Genomic DNA, 20,062 nt, shown 5'->3' on the forward strand with positions numbered 1-20,062 from the left:
AACTCCATTTAAGCACTCTTTCCCAGACAAAAGGATTCATTCAAGGGCTCCCTCTTGCTTTTACAATCAGGTACAAACTTCTTTAAATTTTAAAGGGTTTTCCAATGTATCCCCAGACAACCTTTCCAGGTTTGTTGAAGATATTTTTTCATACACTTGACATTCCAATCCATCTGGCCATCACTGTTTTCTTTATATGCCATCCCCTTCCTCATCTCTGTGCCTATGCGTTGGCTGTCCCCTATTGCCATTCCCTACTCCTTCACGTCCCCTTATATTTCTTCAAGACTACCTTCCACAATGAAGTCTTTCTAGATCCCCTCAACTTTAGGTGCCCTCCAAACAAGCTACCTCATATTTAACTACTTTGGTTTAATATGAATCTATTCTCTTTATTGTAATTCTATTGTCTCCCCTATTAGAATGTAAATTTTTAAAAGAAGGAACTAATTCACCTTTTTCTGTGTATCTCCAGTCCTTAGCACAATGTCTGACACATAGTAGGTGCTTAATAAATGTATGTTGATTGATTCAAATTATTAAATGATAGATTCAAAATCTATCAAGCTACTGCTATATGCTAGGCACTGTGTTGGGTACTAGAGGAGAGTCTTAGCCATGGTCTCTGCCCTTTAGGGATTTCCACATAGCTTCACATATGTTGAAAGAAAAACGCTACTTGATTTCAAGCAAATTTAAATACTAGTAAAAAAAAAAACCCACACATCAAAAAAGGCTACAGAAGAAATGCCTTTCCTCTATAAACTCATAGAATACCAGTGTTTTAGAGGAACATTCAAGGCCAAAGTCTCACCTATTCCTTGGGGAAGTGAGTGAGAGAGAAGAGTACCTATCATTATTAAAATTGAACAAGTATAATTGAAGAGAAAATTTGGAAATTTGGGGCTATTACCTTACAACATAAAGTAAATAGTCCCCTTTTGTTTAATTAGAAGCCTTCCCTGGACTTCACCATTCACTCAGAGAACAGAGGGTTGCTTCTTCTTGCCCACTTTAAAAAGGGGTTTGGAGGAACATCTAATTGCCTTATTATATGACAATACTTTACATTCATGTTCACAAATTAATACATGCTAGCAGGTGAGCAATAAGTCATTTCTACAGCCAAGAAGGCGGTGCTTTATTATGATCCACCCTTGCACTCCTTGGATGTGAGGAGTGCCTGCCTCCCTTTAAAAACTGGAGTCAGGATAACTGATCTTATCATTTCATTACTTCAGTTCCAGCATGTCTTCCTGCAAAGCAACCATCTCCGAAATGGTAAAGGGAGGCTTAAGTGAGACTAAAGCTGCAACTCCAGAAATCCAGGAGATTGTTGACAAGGTAAGGAAGTGCATTCTATGAAAGGAAGGATTTAATTGAAAATAATGGGTTCTGCTAACTTGATATCCCCCCCTCAAAGTTTGTCAGTTGTGTTAGTCTTTTCAAAGAATTAGTTTCTAGGCTTATCTATCATCTCTATGATATTTTCATTTGCTACTTTATCTATTGCAGCATTTTCTGTGGTAGCAAAGAACTGGAAACAAAATCAAATGGTCATTGATTTGAAGGATAGCTAAAAAAAAATGTGGTACATGAATGAAATAGAACATTCATAAACCATAAGAAATGATGAGTATGAAGAATTTAGAGAAGCATGAGAAGACTTACATGAAATGATGCAAAGTGAGCAGAAACTGACAAAAATATATATACAATGGGCAACAAGAATGTGGGTCTGGTACAGTGACAATAGCACTAAATTAGAAGTCAGAGCAAGTGGGTTCAAATCCTACCCTCTGACACTATCAGTATGACTTTCATAACTCGTTTAAATTCCCTTGGACCCCAGTTTCCTCACATGCAAAATGAGGGGATTGAAGTAGGTGGTCCCTGATATATTTTCCAGCTCTAGATTTATGACTCTATGAGGCAAAATAGAAAGGAAAAAAAAAAATAAAACTGAATAACATTTAATTATAATGACCAGCTAGGTGGCGCAGTGGATAGAGCACCGGCCCTGGATTCAGGAGGACCTGAGTTCAAATCCGACCTCAGACCCTTAACACTTACTAGCTGTGTGACCCTGGACAAGTCACTTAACCCCAGTTGCCTCACCAAAAAAAAATAGAATAAAATCATTATAATGACCAAGCCTGGCCCCAGAGAAAAGATATGAGAAGGTGCTTTCCTCTCTTCTTTGCAGAGGTGAGGGGCTGTAGGTGTTCCTAGACTGTCAGACATGGTTAAGTTGTTTTTTGTTCAACTGCTTTTCCCCCCCCTTTTTTTTTTAAATCTTTATTACACAAAATGGCTCATTGGGGAGGAGGGAGAGGAAGGCTAGATCCGGAAATAAAGGTTATGTAAAAGCAAAAGGCATCACTTTAAAAAATAAAAATATATGCTTCTCTGGATTCTGAAGGTAACATTCAGAATGGCTGCATTTGGCAAGCAGAAATTTTAGAAAACATGGGAAATTCCACCTATCAGTAGAGGATGAATTTACCCAGTGTTTGCTGTACCTTATGAAATCAACCAAAACAGATAGTTTGGCTTAATTCATGGACAAGAAGCTGATTGAAAAAATGAGAACTTTTTCTTTTCTACCTGATTATCAATCCTTTTTGTTGCCAATTGTAATTTAAACCAATTACAAGATCTAGGAGTAGTTATGGTGCCACTAAGAAATCATTAATTTATCAGACTTAAAATACACAATCAAAGAAAAAAAAGAAAATAATGGTTTTATGATGAGATAAGACATAAATACTATGGAATGAACCAAAGTATTTCTTCTATTAAGATCTTCTTTTAATCATGTAATGTTTAAAATTTTAGAACCAGCATCTAATCCAAGATCTCTTGCTTAATCTGTAAAATGGAGAGATTAGAATCAGGATCCCTTCAGGACCCTTTCAGTGCTAACATTTTTCTGAGGACACTTTTCTGATTTTACTGTGTGGAATTGATCTGTAACGAAAGTGTAGGAACATTAACGGGTTGATGAACATAATTTCAAAACCACTTGAATAATATTGTTTGGATTTTTTTTAAGTCAAAAAAGATATAGAACAAAGCCATGTTGCAAAAGAGACCCTAATGGCCTCTGACCAATATGTCAAGCTACAGGCACTTTCCAAGCAATAAAAAGGATTCTGATGGTGATAATTCTAATCTTTCTGACCAAAATGATAAACTGTGTTTCTGTCCTAGTTGTCACCAGCAGAAAGAAGTTTAGCATCAATGCAGGCAAGGGGCAGCTAGGTGGTAGAGTGGATAGAGCACTGGCCCTGGAGTTAAGAAGACCTGAGTTCAAATCTCACCTCAGACACTCACTAGCTGTGAGATCCTGGGCAAGGCACTTAGCCTTCATTGCCCCCGTTTCCTATATTATTGCAACAGCCTCCTAATTGGTCTCCCTGCCTCAAGTCTCTCACCACTTTAATCTATCTTTCCTACTGCTGCCAAAGTAATATCCCTTAAGTGCGGGTTTGACAATACCTCTCCTAAATTCACTTCAGCGGCTCCTTATTACCTCTAGGATAAAATTTGAAGTCTTCTGTTTAATTTTTAAAAGACCTTTATAAGCTGGCCCCAACCTATCTTTCCAGCTTCATTCATTATTTCTCACCACTCTGCAATCCTCTCCATTCCTCATACAACACTCCATCTCTGGGTTTTGCCCTAGCTGTACCCAATGCCTGGAATGCTCTCCCTCCTCATTTCTATTTCATAGAATCCCTCTCTTCCTTCAACTCAAGCATCACCTTTTACAGTGATCCCTTCCACATCCAAGACAGTTATTGGCACAGTGCTCCTGAAATTTGGAAAATTCATGTAAAATTGTTTTGACCCTCCCTTCATACCAGTGAAGAAGTCTATATTTTTTCTTTTTATTTTATGGGGTTTTTATAGTCTCTTATTGTAAAATTTGGGTTGAGTATTTGGTCATAGGCTCTGTGTTATCTGCTGACTTTCACATGTTGTCTGCATTTCCTACAAAACTCCCCAAAAATTCCCATTTAATTTCTTATACCAATCTACTATATGTCAGAATCACAATGGGGAAGTCATAATGTGGATGAGAGAACTGTACAGGAAGCCTTTCCTGATTACTCAACTGCTAATACCCTCCCCTTCCCAAACTACCTTGTATTTAATCTGTCTAAACTTGCAACCTATCTAATGTGGTAATGTTATCCATGACTACTCATGTATAACTTATTTTGAATTGCTTGAGTTCTTCTGGGTGATGGGTGGGAAGGGAGGGAGGAACAGAAGTTGGAACACAAAATTGTTAAAAAATGATGTCAAATTTTGTTTTTACGTATATGTTGGAAAACAATAAAAGGAAAATGCAAGAATGAAAAAACTTAGATCTGTATTACTTCCATCTTCCATTAGAATATAAGTTCCTAGTGCATAAGGATTGTTTCATCCACTCTATTTGGATGCCTAACACCTCATACAGTGTCTATCATTATGGATATATTTACTCTGTAACTAGGTGTATACACAAAAACCCAAGTATATTCATGTGAGAATGAGGTTAACTGATGTAACTTTGTGGTAGATACTTCTTTCTCATGCAAACTCAGGGCATGGATACATTTCAGATATTTCTTTGGTTTCTTGGCCTGTTGGCCCCACCCACATGACCTGGGAATTTCAGGATGTACCATTCGTTAGAGAAAGCCAGAAATTCCCTTTATGCGCACTCCAAACCCAAAATATGAACTGATTTATTTACAAATTATTAGAAATAGAATTTTCAACATGCTAGAAGAAAGTCATGATACATGCCACCACCCATCCTATGAAACTAATTCTGTCTCCCTCTGCCTCCTCCACCCTACACCCCAATATCTGCCTAGTTTTTCTGACTTATAATAGTGGGAAAACACACACACACACACACACACACACACACACACACACGCCCTTCCCTCTTTGTATCCTCTTCTGTGAACCATTTTTCTGGCTTCCTCCCTGACCTTCCTTTCCAAAGCCACCTAAAATACTCACATATGCCACCACCACCATCAATATTGATAAATGGTCAAAAGATATAAACAGGCAGCTTTCTGAGGGAGAAATCTAAACTATTATTAGACAGATGGGGAAAAAAAAGCTCAGAATCACTAAAAATTAGAATGAGTAAAGCATTTCTGAGTTATCATCTCACAACCTATCAGGCAAGGAAGTCCCAAATAAAGGGATGTGGAAAATTCTGGAAAGGCTCTGGAAAACAGGAACATTAATGTGTCATACTTGGAGTGAGAAGCAAGCTGTTGGGGTTAGGGTTAGGGGGCAGATTCTCAGCTACATTTGCAATCCTTTTTCCCCCTTCTGCTTCATAAATAGAAATGCTCATATTAATCAGTGCTTGTTAAATGCATAATAAAAAGAGAAAGGAAAAAATCAGGAAGGAGGGGAAAGGAAAGAATAGCATTTCCCTGAATGGTTGGTTGTCTAGTTAGCACACTTTGTTCCTTTTGCCCTGAGCCCTTCATTATGCCTGCTCCTTTGCCTTGCCCCAGGTTTGTCTGCTACCCCCTCCCTAGAAACTCCCACAAGAGAGCCCCCAGCACTCATTCTGAAGCTATTTCAAAGCTAGTGGAATGGATGCTCAGAGACTGTTCCAGAATCATCCAGACAGCAATATCTCCTCCCATCACTATGGAGTCTAAGATATTGTCTCCTGTGCCTGCTGTCATCTGTTCCTCACAATTCTATGAGGCAGAGTGGGGCAGGGAGTATTGCCCCTCCCTCCAAGTCTCTACCTGCTGAAATCTTTCTCCTTCTTCAAGGCCCTACTCAGGTTGGCCCCTGTCCCCAAAAAGCCTTCCATGATCTCTCAAACAATATGATCTCTCCTTCCTTAAAGTTCCTAATAGCATTTAGTCTAGCCCTCTTCTCTGCTCCCTTGAGCCCTATTAATCTGGGTATAGGAGGTATTCCTCACATATTTGCTTATAAGTTCCTTCACCTAATAAACTTTAAGCATCTACTATGTGTAAAGCAGAGGAATTGTACTATTCCTTAGTGTTCAGCACAACGTCTTATATGTACATTATAGAGGTTTCACATGTTTTTTTAATTGATTTACTTTGACAAATTAAGTCCTCAAATTCAGAGAAGTTAAGTGACTGGCCCCAAAGCTAAAAGCTAGTAAGTATTAGGGATCATCTGAACCTTAGTCTCCTGACTCCAAGTCCATGGCTCTTTACCTCTGATCATGCTGCATCTTACTAAATGTGGAGGATTATGTTTGTTTCTGGCATCCATGGTTTATGAAGGATACTGATGGTTGAAAGTGTCCAAAAGAGGGTAACAAACAAAGTGAAGGACTTGGAGTCCATGCCACATGAGAATCGACTGAAGGGCATGGGAGTGTTTAGCCTGGAGAAGAAAAGAGTCAGGGAGGACAAAATATCTACCTTCAAGTGTCTGAAAGCCTAGGGCAATCAGGGTGCTCAGTGGAGAGAGTGCTGGGCCTGGAGTCAGGAAGACTCCTCTTCCCTGAGTTCAAATCCGGCCTCAGACACTCACTAGCTGTGTGACTCTGGGCAAGTCACTTAGCCCTGTTTGCCTCAGTTTCCTCATCTCTGAAATGAGCTGAAGAAGGGAATAGCAAACTACTCCAGTATCTCTGCCAAGAAAATCCCAAATAGGGTCACAAAGAGTCAGACATAACTGAGACAGCTCAACAACAACAAATTTGGGAGCTTATCATTTGGAAGAAATATTAGATTTGTTCTGCTTGGACCCAAAGGGCTAAGTCAGGAACAATGTGTATAAGTTGCAAATTGGGTCAATTAACTGTCCAGAGGTAAAATGGACTGCCATGTGGAGGAGTGATGCTCTTGCTTTGCCCTTCAAGTAGAGGTGGTATGACCATTTGCCAGATATATCAGAGATTCCTTACAGGTATGGGGTGGCCTTCTTCTCTGGCTTACAACTTTGTAAGGTCATCATAGGATGGCAGGATCATAGGTCTAGGCTGGTGTCCTTTGCCTCTGTGTGTGTGTGTCATGGATCCATTTGGCATTTTGGTGAAGCTTAAAGACCCCTTCTCTGAGCAATGCTTTTAAATGCATAACAAAAAAGTAAGATGACTTTACATAAAAGGAAGCCAAAGTTCAGTGATAAAAAGATGTGATTTTTTTCCACATCTAAGTTCATGGACCTCTGAATCCATGGATTCCTTGGGGGTCTGTGGACCCCAGGTTTAGAACCTGTAGAACTAGAAGGCCCATCAGAAGTCATCTTGTCCAATCCCCCATTTAATAGATGATGCAACTGAGGTCAAGAGAGATGACTTGCTCCATTATACACAGGTAGTAAATGTTCAAGGTGGAAATTGAAACAAAGTCCCCTGACAGCAGAGGCAGAGCTCAGAGCTCCTTCCACTATACCTGTCAGTGTAGGCACTGTCAAGACCATTTGCAGATGAGTGCAAAGCATTTACACTTGTTACAGTAAGTTCCATTCATATTGCTGTGAAGGCCAGGGATGCCTATGACTTCCATACACTTTTTTTTTTCAGGGCAATGTGGGTTAAGTGACTTGCCCAGGGTCACACAGCTAGTTAAGTGTCAAGTGTCTGAGGATGTATTTGAACTCAGGTCCTCCTGAATCCAAGGCCAATGCTTCATCCACTGTGCCACCTAGCTGCCGCAGGCATCCACACACTTTTAAGGCTTCTCATAACACTTAGCTATAAACCGTGGAAGTCCTGTTCCAATGCATTATCACAGTGTGGAGGTGATTCTGGGTTCTCCAAAACTACACCAGTGGATTGTAAGCTCTACAGGTCCTACCTAGTCAGAAAGGACTGCTGACAAATTGTATGCCTGTTGACCAAGGACTAGTCTAGATGAGTTATAAAAGGTCCATTCAAAGAAAATAAGGAACCAGGTCATGTGTGCATATTAGCCACAGACATTTGTGTAGATCATCTATGGAGTGTTTGTAATCTATGTAGGCAGAAGATAAGCCCACACTGACAGAACTGTGTGTGCATGAAACATAGCCTTATAACTCTCTCCCCTGTCTTTCTTCAGGGGATTACCAACTAACTACTAGTGGAAAACCCAAGAGTGTGTGCTTGTGTAAAATACCACAGATTAGAGGAGAAGTTAGAAGTCAACAATTTTAACACTGCCTGGGGGATTAGGATGTGAGGCAACCCCAGGAAGACCAGGGCTCAGGTCCAAAGATGTAAGGTCTGATAATACATAGAATGGTAAGAGGGAAGTTGGGAGGGGGTACCCTTGTTTTCCTGACTCTTTCTTGCTAAGAAATTTTTTAAACTTATTTTAATTATTTTCAATGAACTAAAATCTATTTTCTCTCCTTCCCCTACCCAACTCCATTGGAAAAACAACACAAAACCCTTGTAACCAACATGCATAGTATTGAATGAACAATCTTCATTAGGGTTTCACCCTAAAGAAATAAGGTAGGCTTAGGAAAAATGTAACAAAAGGAATTTATTATTCTATCAAAAGAATAGACATTGTGTGGGCCTGCCCTGTGAGAGCTTGGGCTGTGCTTAACCTTTTAAGGACAAACTTTTCTAACAAGAGAAGTTGATTCTGATAGTTTTCAAAGGGGGCATGGGCTAAATGCTGAGTTTACAATCCAGATAGGATACTGATTTCTAAGAGAGATCAAAGCATGTGTTGTTATTAAAATCCATCTGCTCAGTTGAGGCAACTTCCCTACCAGAGGATTGTCACGCTTACCAGTGAGGCCCACTGTCACATATATCTCTAAAGAAAATGGAAATCATGGGAACTCTCAGATTTATATAGTCATAGTGGATAAATTCTTCTGTAATAGTTGAGCAAAATCAATTTCCACATAGAATATATTTTTTTAAAAAATTAGATATCCATCTGCATACTGAGGGCATGACCTCTTGGGCAGGAGGTGAGTTGGCTGAAAAATGTGATCTCTGGTTAACTGGTCCTAGAGAAGACTGGCCTGAGAGAGGATTCCTGTGAAGAAGAGGTCAAAAGACTCTTGGAAAAGGATGGTGACAAAGGCATAACTACTGCCAAAAGGAGATGAAGGGAAGTTAGAGTCCAGAGAAAGTGGGACTCACTGCAAAATGCAATATACTCATTTTAAAGTTTCATAAGTGCCAAGGTCCCCTGCATTGTGGTAGGGGTCTGTGGTACAGATTGTATAGCTTCAGGTGCAGCTGCTTCTAGGGGCAACTATCCTTGTGAGTGTAGCCAAATATTGTAGCCAATTCCTAATTGGGGGATGTAAGGGAGGTGGCTTCCTTTCCCACCTCACTTGATATAATCACCAATGTCATTCCCTTCCAAAAATGTAATCACAAAATCTAAAATAGTTAACTTATGACCCACACAAATCTATGAATATGTCTCTTAATCAATGTGGGAGGATTTGTAGCATGTGGCCACTGGATAAAAAGCAAAAAATAAAAATAAAAACCACATTTGGTGAGGAGTTAAGAGACTCAATCATATCCCTTGGGCCTATATATATATGGGTGTGTGTGTGTGTGTGTGTGTATATATATATATATATATGTGTGTGTATATATATATATTTTTTTTAATTGTGGGGGTGGGGGGTAATGAGGGTTAAGTGATTTGCCAAGGGTCACAGAGCTAGTAGGTGTCAAGTGGTTGAGGCCAGATTTGAACTCAGGTCCTCCTGAATCCAGGGCTTGTGCTTTATCCACTGCTCTACCTAGCTTCCCAACAATATATATATATTTTTAAAAAGCAGTTCAAAAATGAAAGTAACAAGTATTTATTAAGCACCCACTACATGCCAGGAGCTGTGCTAAGCACTTTACAGATATGATCTTATTCAATCAGCCACCCTGGGAGAAAGGCCCTATTATTTTCTCTATTTTGTAACTGAAGAAACTGAGGCAGAAGTTAAGTGACTTGGGGCAGCTAGGTAGCGCAATGGATAGAGCACCGGCCCTGGAGTCCGGAGTACCTGAGTTCAAATCTGGCCTCAGACATTTAACACTTACTAGCTGTGTGACCCTGGGCAAGTCACTTAACTCCAATTGCCTCACTAAAAATAAAAAAAAGAGGAAGTTAAGTGACTTGCCCAGGGTCACACAGCTAATAAGTGTCTGAGGTCATATTTGAACCCAGGTCTTTGGACTAAGGACACAGTGCTCTATTCATGTGTCAATTCATTAAGCAGGCCAGGCCAGGCTCAGGAGATAACTTAGGTGGGGAAGGATTTCTCCTCCCCACCCCCACCTCCAACACAATGGTCCATGTCAAAGGAGCCCCGGGGAGCAACATTCAGTCAGATTCTATTTGGAACCTGAGACAAAGACTGCAGGTCAGAGCTGGATACTGAGAGATTGTCACTGTTGGGAGAAAGCAGCTTCAAAGAATGTGACCCATCTCCCCAGGCCCGGAGGAGAGGAGAGCACTGCTTATGGACTCATGGGAGCAGCAGGCCCTGAGACACCAACCCAGCAGCCTGCCAGGCAGAGGCATGCACCTAAGATGGGGGGGGGGGCTCTGTGGGGTCTCTTGGGAGAGAAAGGACTGATAGGACATGGAGTACCAGTAGTTGTGAGTTACCCTTGTCCACAACAGTACTGAGGCACATCTAAAGGATACACACATAGAAAAGGGGAACTTACCTGATCAAAAAAACAAACAAACAAACAAAAAAACCCAAGCCAAACTATGAGTTATTCCCAGTTGTCTATAGGATAAACACAAGCTCTTTAGCCTAAACCCAAGGCATCTGGCAATCTGATTCCAACCTACCTTTCCCACCTCCTGGAAGAAGCCTTTCCCAGGACTCTGGGCAATATTCTCAATTTATCCCTGTTTATATCTTCTTTGTTTTTCTATTACTGGTAGGACTATGTAGAGATTAGCTACTGAATTATCATCAAACTGAGATTCTGAGATTCTATGATTCTGTTAGGATCGTTATAAACTCAGATTTATAGAATCCTTACCAAAAGATGTACATTGTAGCCTCTGAAGGAACACTAGCCACCCATTACTTCAGTGGTCAATCAACCTATCAATCAACCATTTATTCCTTGTCTGGAGGAAATAGTTGCTGTTGTCATTGATTCCTTCCTTTGGAAATTATTTTTATGTATTTGGTGTTTACTAATTTGGGTAAATATTGTATTCCTCCTAGTAGACTGTAAGCTCCTTAGAGGAGGGGTTGATTATGCCTGTGTGTGTTTATCCTTAGTACCTAGAACAATGCCAAAGGCACAGCAGGCAAAAACATTGATTAAAAAAAAACATTTAATTTCTTTTGGTTTTGGTGCTGTTGTTTTTCTTTTTTGAAGTTTTTCCATCTTGCTCTGATTCTTCTTATATGACATGACTAATGCAGAAATATGTTTAAAGTTATTGTATGGATATAAATATATACACATATATATATGACCCATATTCCTATATTGGATTGCCTGCTGTCTGGGGGAAGGGGGGAGAGAGGGGATGGAGGGAGAAAAATTTGAAATTGGAAATCTTATCTAAACAAATGTTGAAAAATTTAATTAATTAATTAATTAGTTTTTTAAAAGATACCAATAAAAATAAAATGTTAAAAATAGTAAAAGATGTTAACAAAAAAGGCTCTAAAAATAATAAATTTTTTTGAAAGCACTTATTGTTTAATGAATTGGGGGGAAACAAGGGTTTGACTAAATTTTACATTGTTATAAGTGTTCCATTGGCTACTGAGTAGACCAAACTGGATATTACTTTTAAATAACTACTAAATTCTTTGCGCTCCTCTCTTTTCTTAAGGTAAAGCCTCAGTATGAAAAAAAGAGCAATGAAAAATGCGAGCAATTTGAGGCTGTGAGTTACAAAAGCCAAGTGGTTGCCGGGTCCATGTACTATGTAAAGGTCAGTATTCAACGAGTCACTTAACTCTAACATATTCTATTCAGTTTATTTCTACTTGCATGTATGCAGAAAGTGTTGAGATAGTTTGTCCCCTTCCCATTTGAGTAACTGGAGAAGATAAAATGTGTCTGCCCAAGGAGAAATATGAAGTGATGGTATGGTTACCAAGAGAAAGTGAACAAGGCAGAAAGGAGGAAGGGACTTTGGAAAGACATTCATGTCAACCTGGGGAGAAAAGGAGGACTAACCTGGTAGATTTTGACTTCATACTGAACCGGAGAGATGGCAATCAAAGAATGGATGATGAAGTGAAAGGGAGGAAGGGGTGGAAGAAGGAAGAGAAAAAGAAAATGATAACAGCTCTCCCTAGTCCCTCACTTTAACTAGCTGGGCAACTGGAGAGTAGAAAGGCCAAGATGGGATTAATGGAAATGAGTTTCTGTAAGGGGAAGTTCTCATGTTAAAGACTGTGACTGAAAATTTACATCCATACATTACACACTCATGGTTATTCATTTAGGGAGTTCTATTTGCTTTCATGATTACTCTAATAAAAGGTCAGCCCAAAAGACTGTGGATTCCATGCTTGCAAGTAGACAATGTCAGGATACATGTCTCAGGCTTTCCTGGAAACAAGGTTTATATGTTTATGTCTTGAACCTAACAACCACATTATATGTTACTTGAGAGTAAGCACCCTGTTTTATATCAGAGCTTCACCAAATGTGAGTACTAGGTCACCATGGACCCTAAGCAACTCCATTAGTGCCCAGGATTTCAAACACAACCTTATCAGAAATTACTGAAATATACTTTTCTTTTTCCAGATCCTAAACACATTTGTCTGGGGGATTTTTATCCAAATTCATGATGGACTTTTATCAATAGAGTAAATTTTGTGTCTGTGAACCCTCTTTATTTTTTTAATAAACATTTTTTATTAATTTTGGGTTCCAAATTCTATCCCTGCCTCCCCTTGCCCCTCCCTGAGACGGCAAGCAATCAGATATAGGTTATACATATGCAATTATATAAAACATTTCATATTAATCATTTTATATGACTCAAATACAAGGAAAAAATGAAAGAATGTGAAAAATAGCCTGCTTCAGTTTGTGTTCAATCAATGTCAGTTCTTTCTCTGGAAGTGGATAGTATGTTTCATCATTAGTCCTTTGGGATTGTCTTGCATTATTGTATTTCTGAGAATAGCTATGTCATTCATAGTTCTTCATCCAACAGTATTGCTGTTACTATGCACGATGTTTAAATATTTTTGTACACATAGGTCCTTTTCTCTTTTTTTTGGATATGTGAACCCTCTTTCCCAAGGTTCACATAGATCTGAATCCATCTATTGGCTTTGCTGATAAGTCCCAGGGAGTTGCTTGGGGCTTAAGGTTGCTAAGTGACTTACCTAAAATCATATAACCAAGTGTCAGAGGATTTGAACATTCTCCCAGCACAAACCCAGCAGTCTGTGCACTGCAGCATAATTTAAAAAGAAATATATGACCATAGAAACACTTGATTTAGCCAGCAATGGGGACACATCTGAGAACTGCTTGACCACTTTTTAGATTGTGGGTAGAGATACCTAGGAAATGCAGATAGAGTAGATCCAAGTGTTTCTAAATTTGACATACAGCAAAGTACAACTACCTCAGTTGAGTCAACGAGGCTATATTAAAGTGTTGTAAGAGATGTCAGGCAAGCAGGAGCACCTGCTGTAGCATAGAAAACAAGAATTTATAAAGCCCCAATTATGTGCTAAGACCTTCATAAATATTATCACATTGGATCCTTACAAATGAGATAGAGACATTTCCCAGTTGAGGAAAACTAAATTAAGTGACTTACCTAGAGTCACACAGCTAGTAAGTGTCTAAGGTAAGGTTCATACTTAAGTCTTCTTGACTCCAAGCCCAGCATTCACTCATTGTGGGAAAATCAGCATTTAAGAATATATCTGGGGGCAGCTAGGTGGCGCAGTGGATAAAGCACTGGCCTTGGATTCAGGAGGACCTGAGTTCAAATCCAGCCTCAGGCACTTGACACTTACTAGCAGTGTGACCCTGGGCAAGTCACTTAACCCCCATTGCCCCGCAAAAAAAAATAAATTAAAAAAAAAGAATATATCTGGGTATATCTAAATGTAATAACATAGAAAATATACATTATATGTCATACATATGCTTATGTGTATATTGTTTCTGTTTGATATATGTTTAAAATTTAATTATATATCACAAACAATAAAAAAAGAATCCTCTCTACTAACACAGATCTAAACCCAACTCTTGATTTTGTTGATCAGTCCTAGGGTATTGCTTGGGGCCTACAATGGTTATGACTTACCTCTCCAAAGTACTACCTAGTAGTATTTTGTTTTGCCAAAGATAGGACTTTGCTAGAGACAGTGTGTTAAGTGCTACTTTTTGGGAGGGGAATGGGAGATGAAATACCACAGATGGAAACAATGAGCCAATAGAGCTATCCCTCAGGGAATCCAGCATTGGAAGGAAGGCACAAAATGAACAAAGGCTACAATGTTTTCAAAGAGGCTTGGGTGCAAGTAAAAGAAGGGGAACCCATATTTTTGTATGACACGTGATCTTTTTTCCTGCACATTTCAGAAAATAAAAACCCTTAAAAATAAATGAAACTGGGACAGCTAGGTGGCTGAGTGGATAGAGCACCAGCTGTGGAGTCAGGAAGAACTGAGTTCAATTCCGGACTCAGACACTTGACACTTATTGGCTGTGTGACCCTGAGCAAGTCACTTAACACCAATTGCCTCACACACACACAAAAATGAAACAGGGGCAGCTAGGTGGCTCAGTGGATAAAGCACTGACTGTGAATTCAGGAGAACCTGAGTTCAAATCTGGCCTCAGACACTTGACACCTACTAAGTGTGTGACCCTGGGCAAGTCACTTAACCCTCATTGCCCTAAATAAACAAACAGAGACAGAGAGAGAGAGAGAGAGAGAGAGATAAACAAATAAATGAATGAATGAATGAATGAAACTGGGGGCAGCTAGGTGGCACAGTGGATAAAGCACTGGCCCTGGATTCAGGAGGACCTGAGTTCAAATCCGGCCTCAGATACTTGATGCTTACTAGATGTATGACCCTGGGCAATCACTTAACTCTCATTGCCCTAAATAAACAGACAGACAGACAGACAGATAGAGAGAGAGAGAGAGAGAGAGAGAGAGAGAGAGAGAGAGAGAGAGAGAGAGAGAAACAAATCAATAAATGAATGAATGAATGAATGAATGAATGAAACTGGGGGCAACTAGGTCATGCAGTGAATAAAACATGGTCCCTGGATTCAGGAGGACCTGAGTTCAAATCCGACCTCAGACACTTGACACTTACTAGCTATGTGACCCTGGGCAAGTCATTTAACACTCATTGCCCCACCCCCAAAAAAATAAATTAAATTCTGTCACAGAGGCACTATTCAAATTTAAAACCGCAATTGACTCATGAAAAGTGAATTGTTTAGGTTTTCAAAAATTCAGGTGATTAACAACCATTATTGTTCATTGGACCTCTGAAGGACTCAATTCCCTTAGCTTTAAAAAAAAAAAAAACAACTAGGCAGCTAGGTGGCACAGTGGATGGAGCACCAGCCCTGGAGTCAGGAGGACCTGAGTTCAGGTCCAGCCTCAGACACTTGACACTTACTAGCTGTGCGACCCTGGGAAAGTCACTTAACCCTCATTGCCCCACAAAAAAAATAAATAAATAAAACAAAATTCAAATCAGAGGTCATTCTTAAATGACTTAAATGACAGGGCTTTTAAAATTTTCCACTCAATACCCCCTTTTGCCCAAGAAATTTTTACAAGACCCCAGGCATAAAGTTATGTAAAATAGGCATACATAACCTTTTACTGTTGTCAAAATTTTTGCAACTCCCACATTCAGAAGACTCACAGTTTAAGAAGGTTTGATCTAGTCAAAACCCCTACCTAAAACAGGAATGCCCACACAAAGACCCTGAGAGGTAAGAGCTGCTGGATGGAAATCCATGGGACTGATTCTCCACTTCTCTTTATTTGCAGGTCGCTCTTGGGAAGGAGCGATATTCACATTTGAAAATATTCGAACCTCTCCCTCACACAAATGAGCCATTGGAGTTATTGGACTTCCAGACCGGCAAAACCAAGGATGATGAACTGAACTGACTTCCTTTTAGAGGCACAATCAAGAAGGGGTTTTGGTTGCTTTCTTGAGTATCCTGTATCAATAAGCACAACTGAAATAAAACATGGATCTATTAAAAGCAGATTTTGACTTGGATGATGGATTGGTTAGTTTTAATCAACAGTCCCTTTTTTCCTTTCTTTTTAAAATTTTTTTATTATAAGGAATAGTTCACTGGATAGAGGAAGGGGAAAAGATATATTCAGAAATAGTGACAGAAACCAAAATACATTAATTAAAATGTTTTAATCAATTCTGAAATTATTTGCTTTAAATCATTTTACATCTCATATCCTGCCATAGCAGATACTGGCTTTCCAATAGTCAAAGAGCATTAAGAAAATCTAAGCAAATCTGGGTATCAGCCTTTCTGGACTCCTCCCCAAACTTGTAGTTATGGGTGGAGTTCCCAGATAAAGGATGCTATCCCAGGTACTAGGGGCAACCCTGTGGGTCAGCCTCCCTAATACTATAGCTCATGAACCCTCATTAACCATCAGCCAGTACAATTGGCAAAGACATTTTTACTCAGATGGCATAGCAAAAATAGTGGTTACCAAACATCACCCCTCCCTCCCCCACCATTAACCTGGGACATACTCTCCCACAAATACACAAATGTCCAGGGGAAAAACTCTAAAAACTTAGAGTACAGTGATAGTGAGGTATACGTGTAGGATACATGTGTGGAAAAGCCAACCCACAACTGCTGGTGCTATGTGACCTCGAAATTGTTTCTCTCTGGATGGGGTTGCTCAGTTGGATATGCAGGGGTTTCTCTCCATAATCTGATTCTCTTCTCTGTTCCCAGGACTCCTTGAAGCTGCTTCCACTCTACAGTAGCTGTCTCTTTATATCCATCTCTTTCTGAAGGTAGACCAAAGTGGCTGAGGTTGAAATGACAACTATTCCCTGCTGCCTGCACTAATGAGCAGTATTTACTTGTCAGTAACAGTACCACCTGGATGATTTCAAGGCATTTCCTCATCATAAAAAAGTTGTACACCCCTGCCCTCTTAGAAATCTTTTTTGAATCTGCTTCTCAGCTAATTTCTTATCAAATCGTCTTTCCCCATTACTTGCCACAGTTCTTCTGCATGTGGTTGGTGTTGAATTAAAGATTCTTGAGAGAGGCAACTTCCTCACTTAGGCTTGTGCTCACCTGATCTGGGAGAGAGCTGACAGCTTCTTACTGGCTTCTGGCTCCAGGTCTAGTGAGTCAAGAGAAAATGGAAAAGATGGCCGTTTTTTAGTTTGCTTCTGTCTACTTTTCACTAAGAGAAGCTTTGAACACTCAAAATTTCTTTTATAACACCACTATCTCCACACTGTGTCCTCCCTGTATCCACACATCTCCAAGTGACACTTTGGCATCCTGGATCTGCTCTGAATTGTCTAGCAGTGTCACCAGTTTCTTTTCCTGCTTCCTAATCTTTCTGCTGTTCCCTGTGGACTTTCCCAAGAGATGGGCTTTGGTATTTCATTCTCCTTGATATACCAGGTCTACCTACAAAGATCATGAAGCTTTCTTTTACTCTGGTAACAGTTCCCTCCTACACTGTATACTAATTTTGACTAATGCATGGCTGCATTAGTCAGAACCAGGCAAAGTCTTAGTTGCCTCTGTAGGATGTTCAGGAAATCAACTTTTGAAGGGTTGCCTGGGGTGGAGTACCCACACTCCATTTAAAGTACACTGTCGGGGCAGCTAGGGGGTACAGTGAATAAAACACTGGCCCTGGATTCAGGAGAACCTGAGTTCAAATCCAGCCTCAGACACTTGACACTTACCAACTGTGTGACCTTAGGCAAGTCACTAAACCCTTATTTCCCAGCAAAATTATTAATTATTAATTTATTAATTCATTAAAGTACTTGGGGGCAGCTAGGTGGTACAGTGGATAAAGCACTGGCCCAGGATTCTGGAGTACCAATGTTCAAATCCAGCCTCAGATACCTGATGCTTACTAGCTGTGTGACCTTTGGCAAATCACTTAATCCTCATTGTCCCACAAAAATCAATAAATAAAATAAAATAAAGTACTCAGTGGGTCCACACTCTTAAAATTATAGTGTTTAGATTTTGCTTTTCTTTTGCATAGCTATGTTTTGTTTTATAACTTGAGCCCCCACCAGTGCTTTTGCCTTTAACAGTCAGTCATTTGACACAATTAACTCAAAGCTAAGCCATTTACTGAAATGGTGTTGTAAGAATCATACCTATAAAATATTCCCTCCATAAATTCCCCCCATAAAACCTCCTTCCCCTAATACTTTAGCAATCATGGAAGCTTTAGGGTTCCTGGTTAGGTTTGGTTGTGCATATCTTATGTAAGGAATTAATTGTGATTTGGGGTTTCCTTGACCACATCTTTGCTTCATTATGGTCAGACTGAAAAGATATAATCTTAAAAGCCATGCCACCTTAGCATCCAGGAGCTAGCCAACTTGAAGCTCCAGAGCTGCCTGTTAGTTCTGTCAACCAAAGCTATCAGTCAATTAGCTTGGGGCTGTGTGTGTGGATGGCCCTGTTTCCAGTTTCATGGGAGTTTTCAGGAGGAAGTCCGGGGGAGGAGAGTGCTCCCTTTTTTTCCACCCAGGAGTGAGGGAGAGAGTAGCTGAAGTGGAACATTTTTGGACCTAGCCAAAGATACACTGCTCAGCTGATTCTCCCTGAAAAAACACATTTCAGGTGGTAGTGAGTTTGTCTATCCCCTTTCTCATTGTCCCTAGCTCTATTAACTTCACCTGTCTAGTAGATTTGTTCCCATTAATTAAACCTGATTTGTTTGTGGAAAAGAGGCTGTTAATCTTTCTTACCCCAATATTATGGACAGGTGCCCAATTAAATATTCCCATTTAAATTTGGTCCTTACACTTATAAAGTGTTCAGTTATCACCAATATATAACTTATGTTCTTCCCATCTCTTTCCAGAGATAGGAAATCATTGCAGACAAATTCCAAAGGTTATTAGTGTTTGTGTTCCCCAAATACAGCTGTACAATTTGGTAGTACCTTTCTTTGCACACAGTGAGCACAAGTCATACACTTCTTGGAAACATCTGTGACCACCTTGGGTCAGTAAAATTTGTTTCTTACTTTCTCTAGGGTCTTTGCATTGACCTCTAGGTCCAAAGTCATCTAGCAAAATTTTCATGGCTACAGAACAATATGCAATGGGTAGTACTAACTGCTTCCTGCTGTCATAAGGGCAGTCAGACAGTCAGGTCCAGTACTCTGTTATATAACTCCACCTCCTATGACTGTTTTAAAATAACTTTTATTGATATTTTCTGGTCATTACATCATTATGGTATCCCATGTATCCTTGGCCTTTCCCATATCCACAAGTCAGCCCATATAATAATTAGAATTTTTTAGAGAGGAAAAAAGTCAGGACAACTGAACAGTACATAAAAATAGTTCAAAAACACGTGCAATGTGTACTGTGGACCTATCACCTCCAAGAAAGAATAGGTTAGGAATCTCTTCTCATATTTCTTTATTCAAGGCCTGTATGATTTTTAGAATTTTATTACATTTACTTTTGATTTTTCTTTTTTGGTATATGGTTGTTCTTTTGATTTAAATCGGTGGGTATGTTGTTTTATTGGATCTGCTACTTTCACACTGCAGATCTTTCCATGCTTCTCTATATTCATCATACACATCATTTTTTACTACACAGTAATATGCAAACACATTCAGATAACACAATTTCTTTCACTATTCCCCAATTGATGGATCTCTATTTTGTTTTCAGTTGGAGTATATTAGCATTCTTTTTATCAATGGCTTCCTTGGGGTACAAGCCCAGTAATAGAGTCTCCAATTCAAAAGATATGGGTTTTTAAAGTCATTTTATTTGAACAATTCTAGATTGCTTTCCAACAGAATGTATCAGTGTGTTGATGGTTCCAAAATCCTTCCAACATTGA

At 39.5% G+C, this 20,062-nt stretch overlaps 1 protein-coding gene across 1 annotated transcript; it reads left to right on the plus strand.

Moving 5' to 3' along the window:
* Positions 1–1,054: 1,054 nt before the first annotated feature.
* On the plus strand, positions 1,055–16,118 carry LOC122745478 (cystatin-A-like; the record flags this gene model as incomplete). The annotated part of the gene is made up of 4 exons (XM_043990797.1): positions 1,055–1,101; positions 1,242–1,344; positions 11,802–11,903; positions 15,981–16,118. Coding segments are annotated over 4 exons (375 nt in total), but the record flags the coding sequence as incomplete, so codon positions are not given.
* Positions 16,119–20,062: the final 3,944 nt, after the last annotated feature.

Source organism: Dromiciops gliroides, chromosome 3, assembly GCF_019393635.1.
Source record: "Dromiciops gliroides isolate mDroGli1 chromosome 3, mDroGli1.pri, whole genome shotgun sequence".
Taxonomy (NCBI): Eukaryota; Metazoa; Chordata; class Mammalia; order Microbiotheria; family Microbiotheriidae; genus Dromiciops; species Dromiciops gliroides.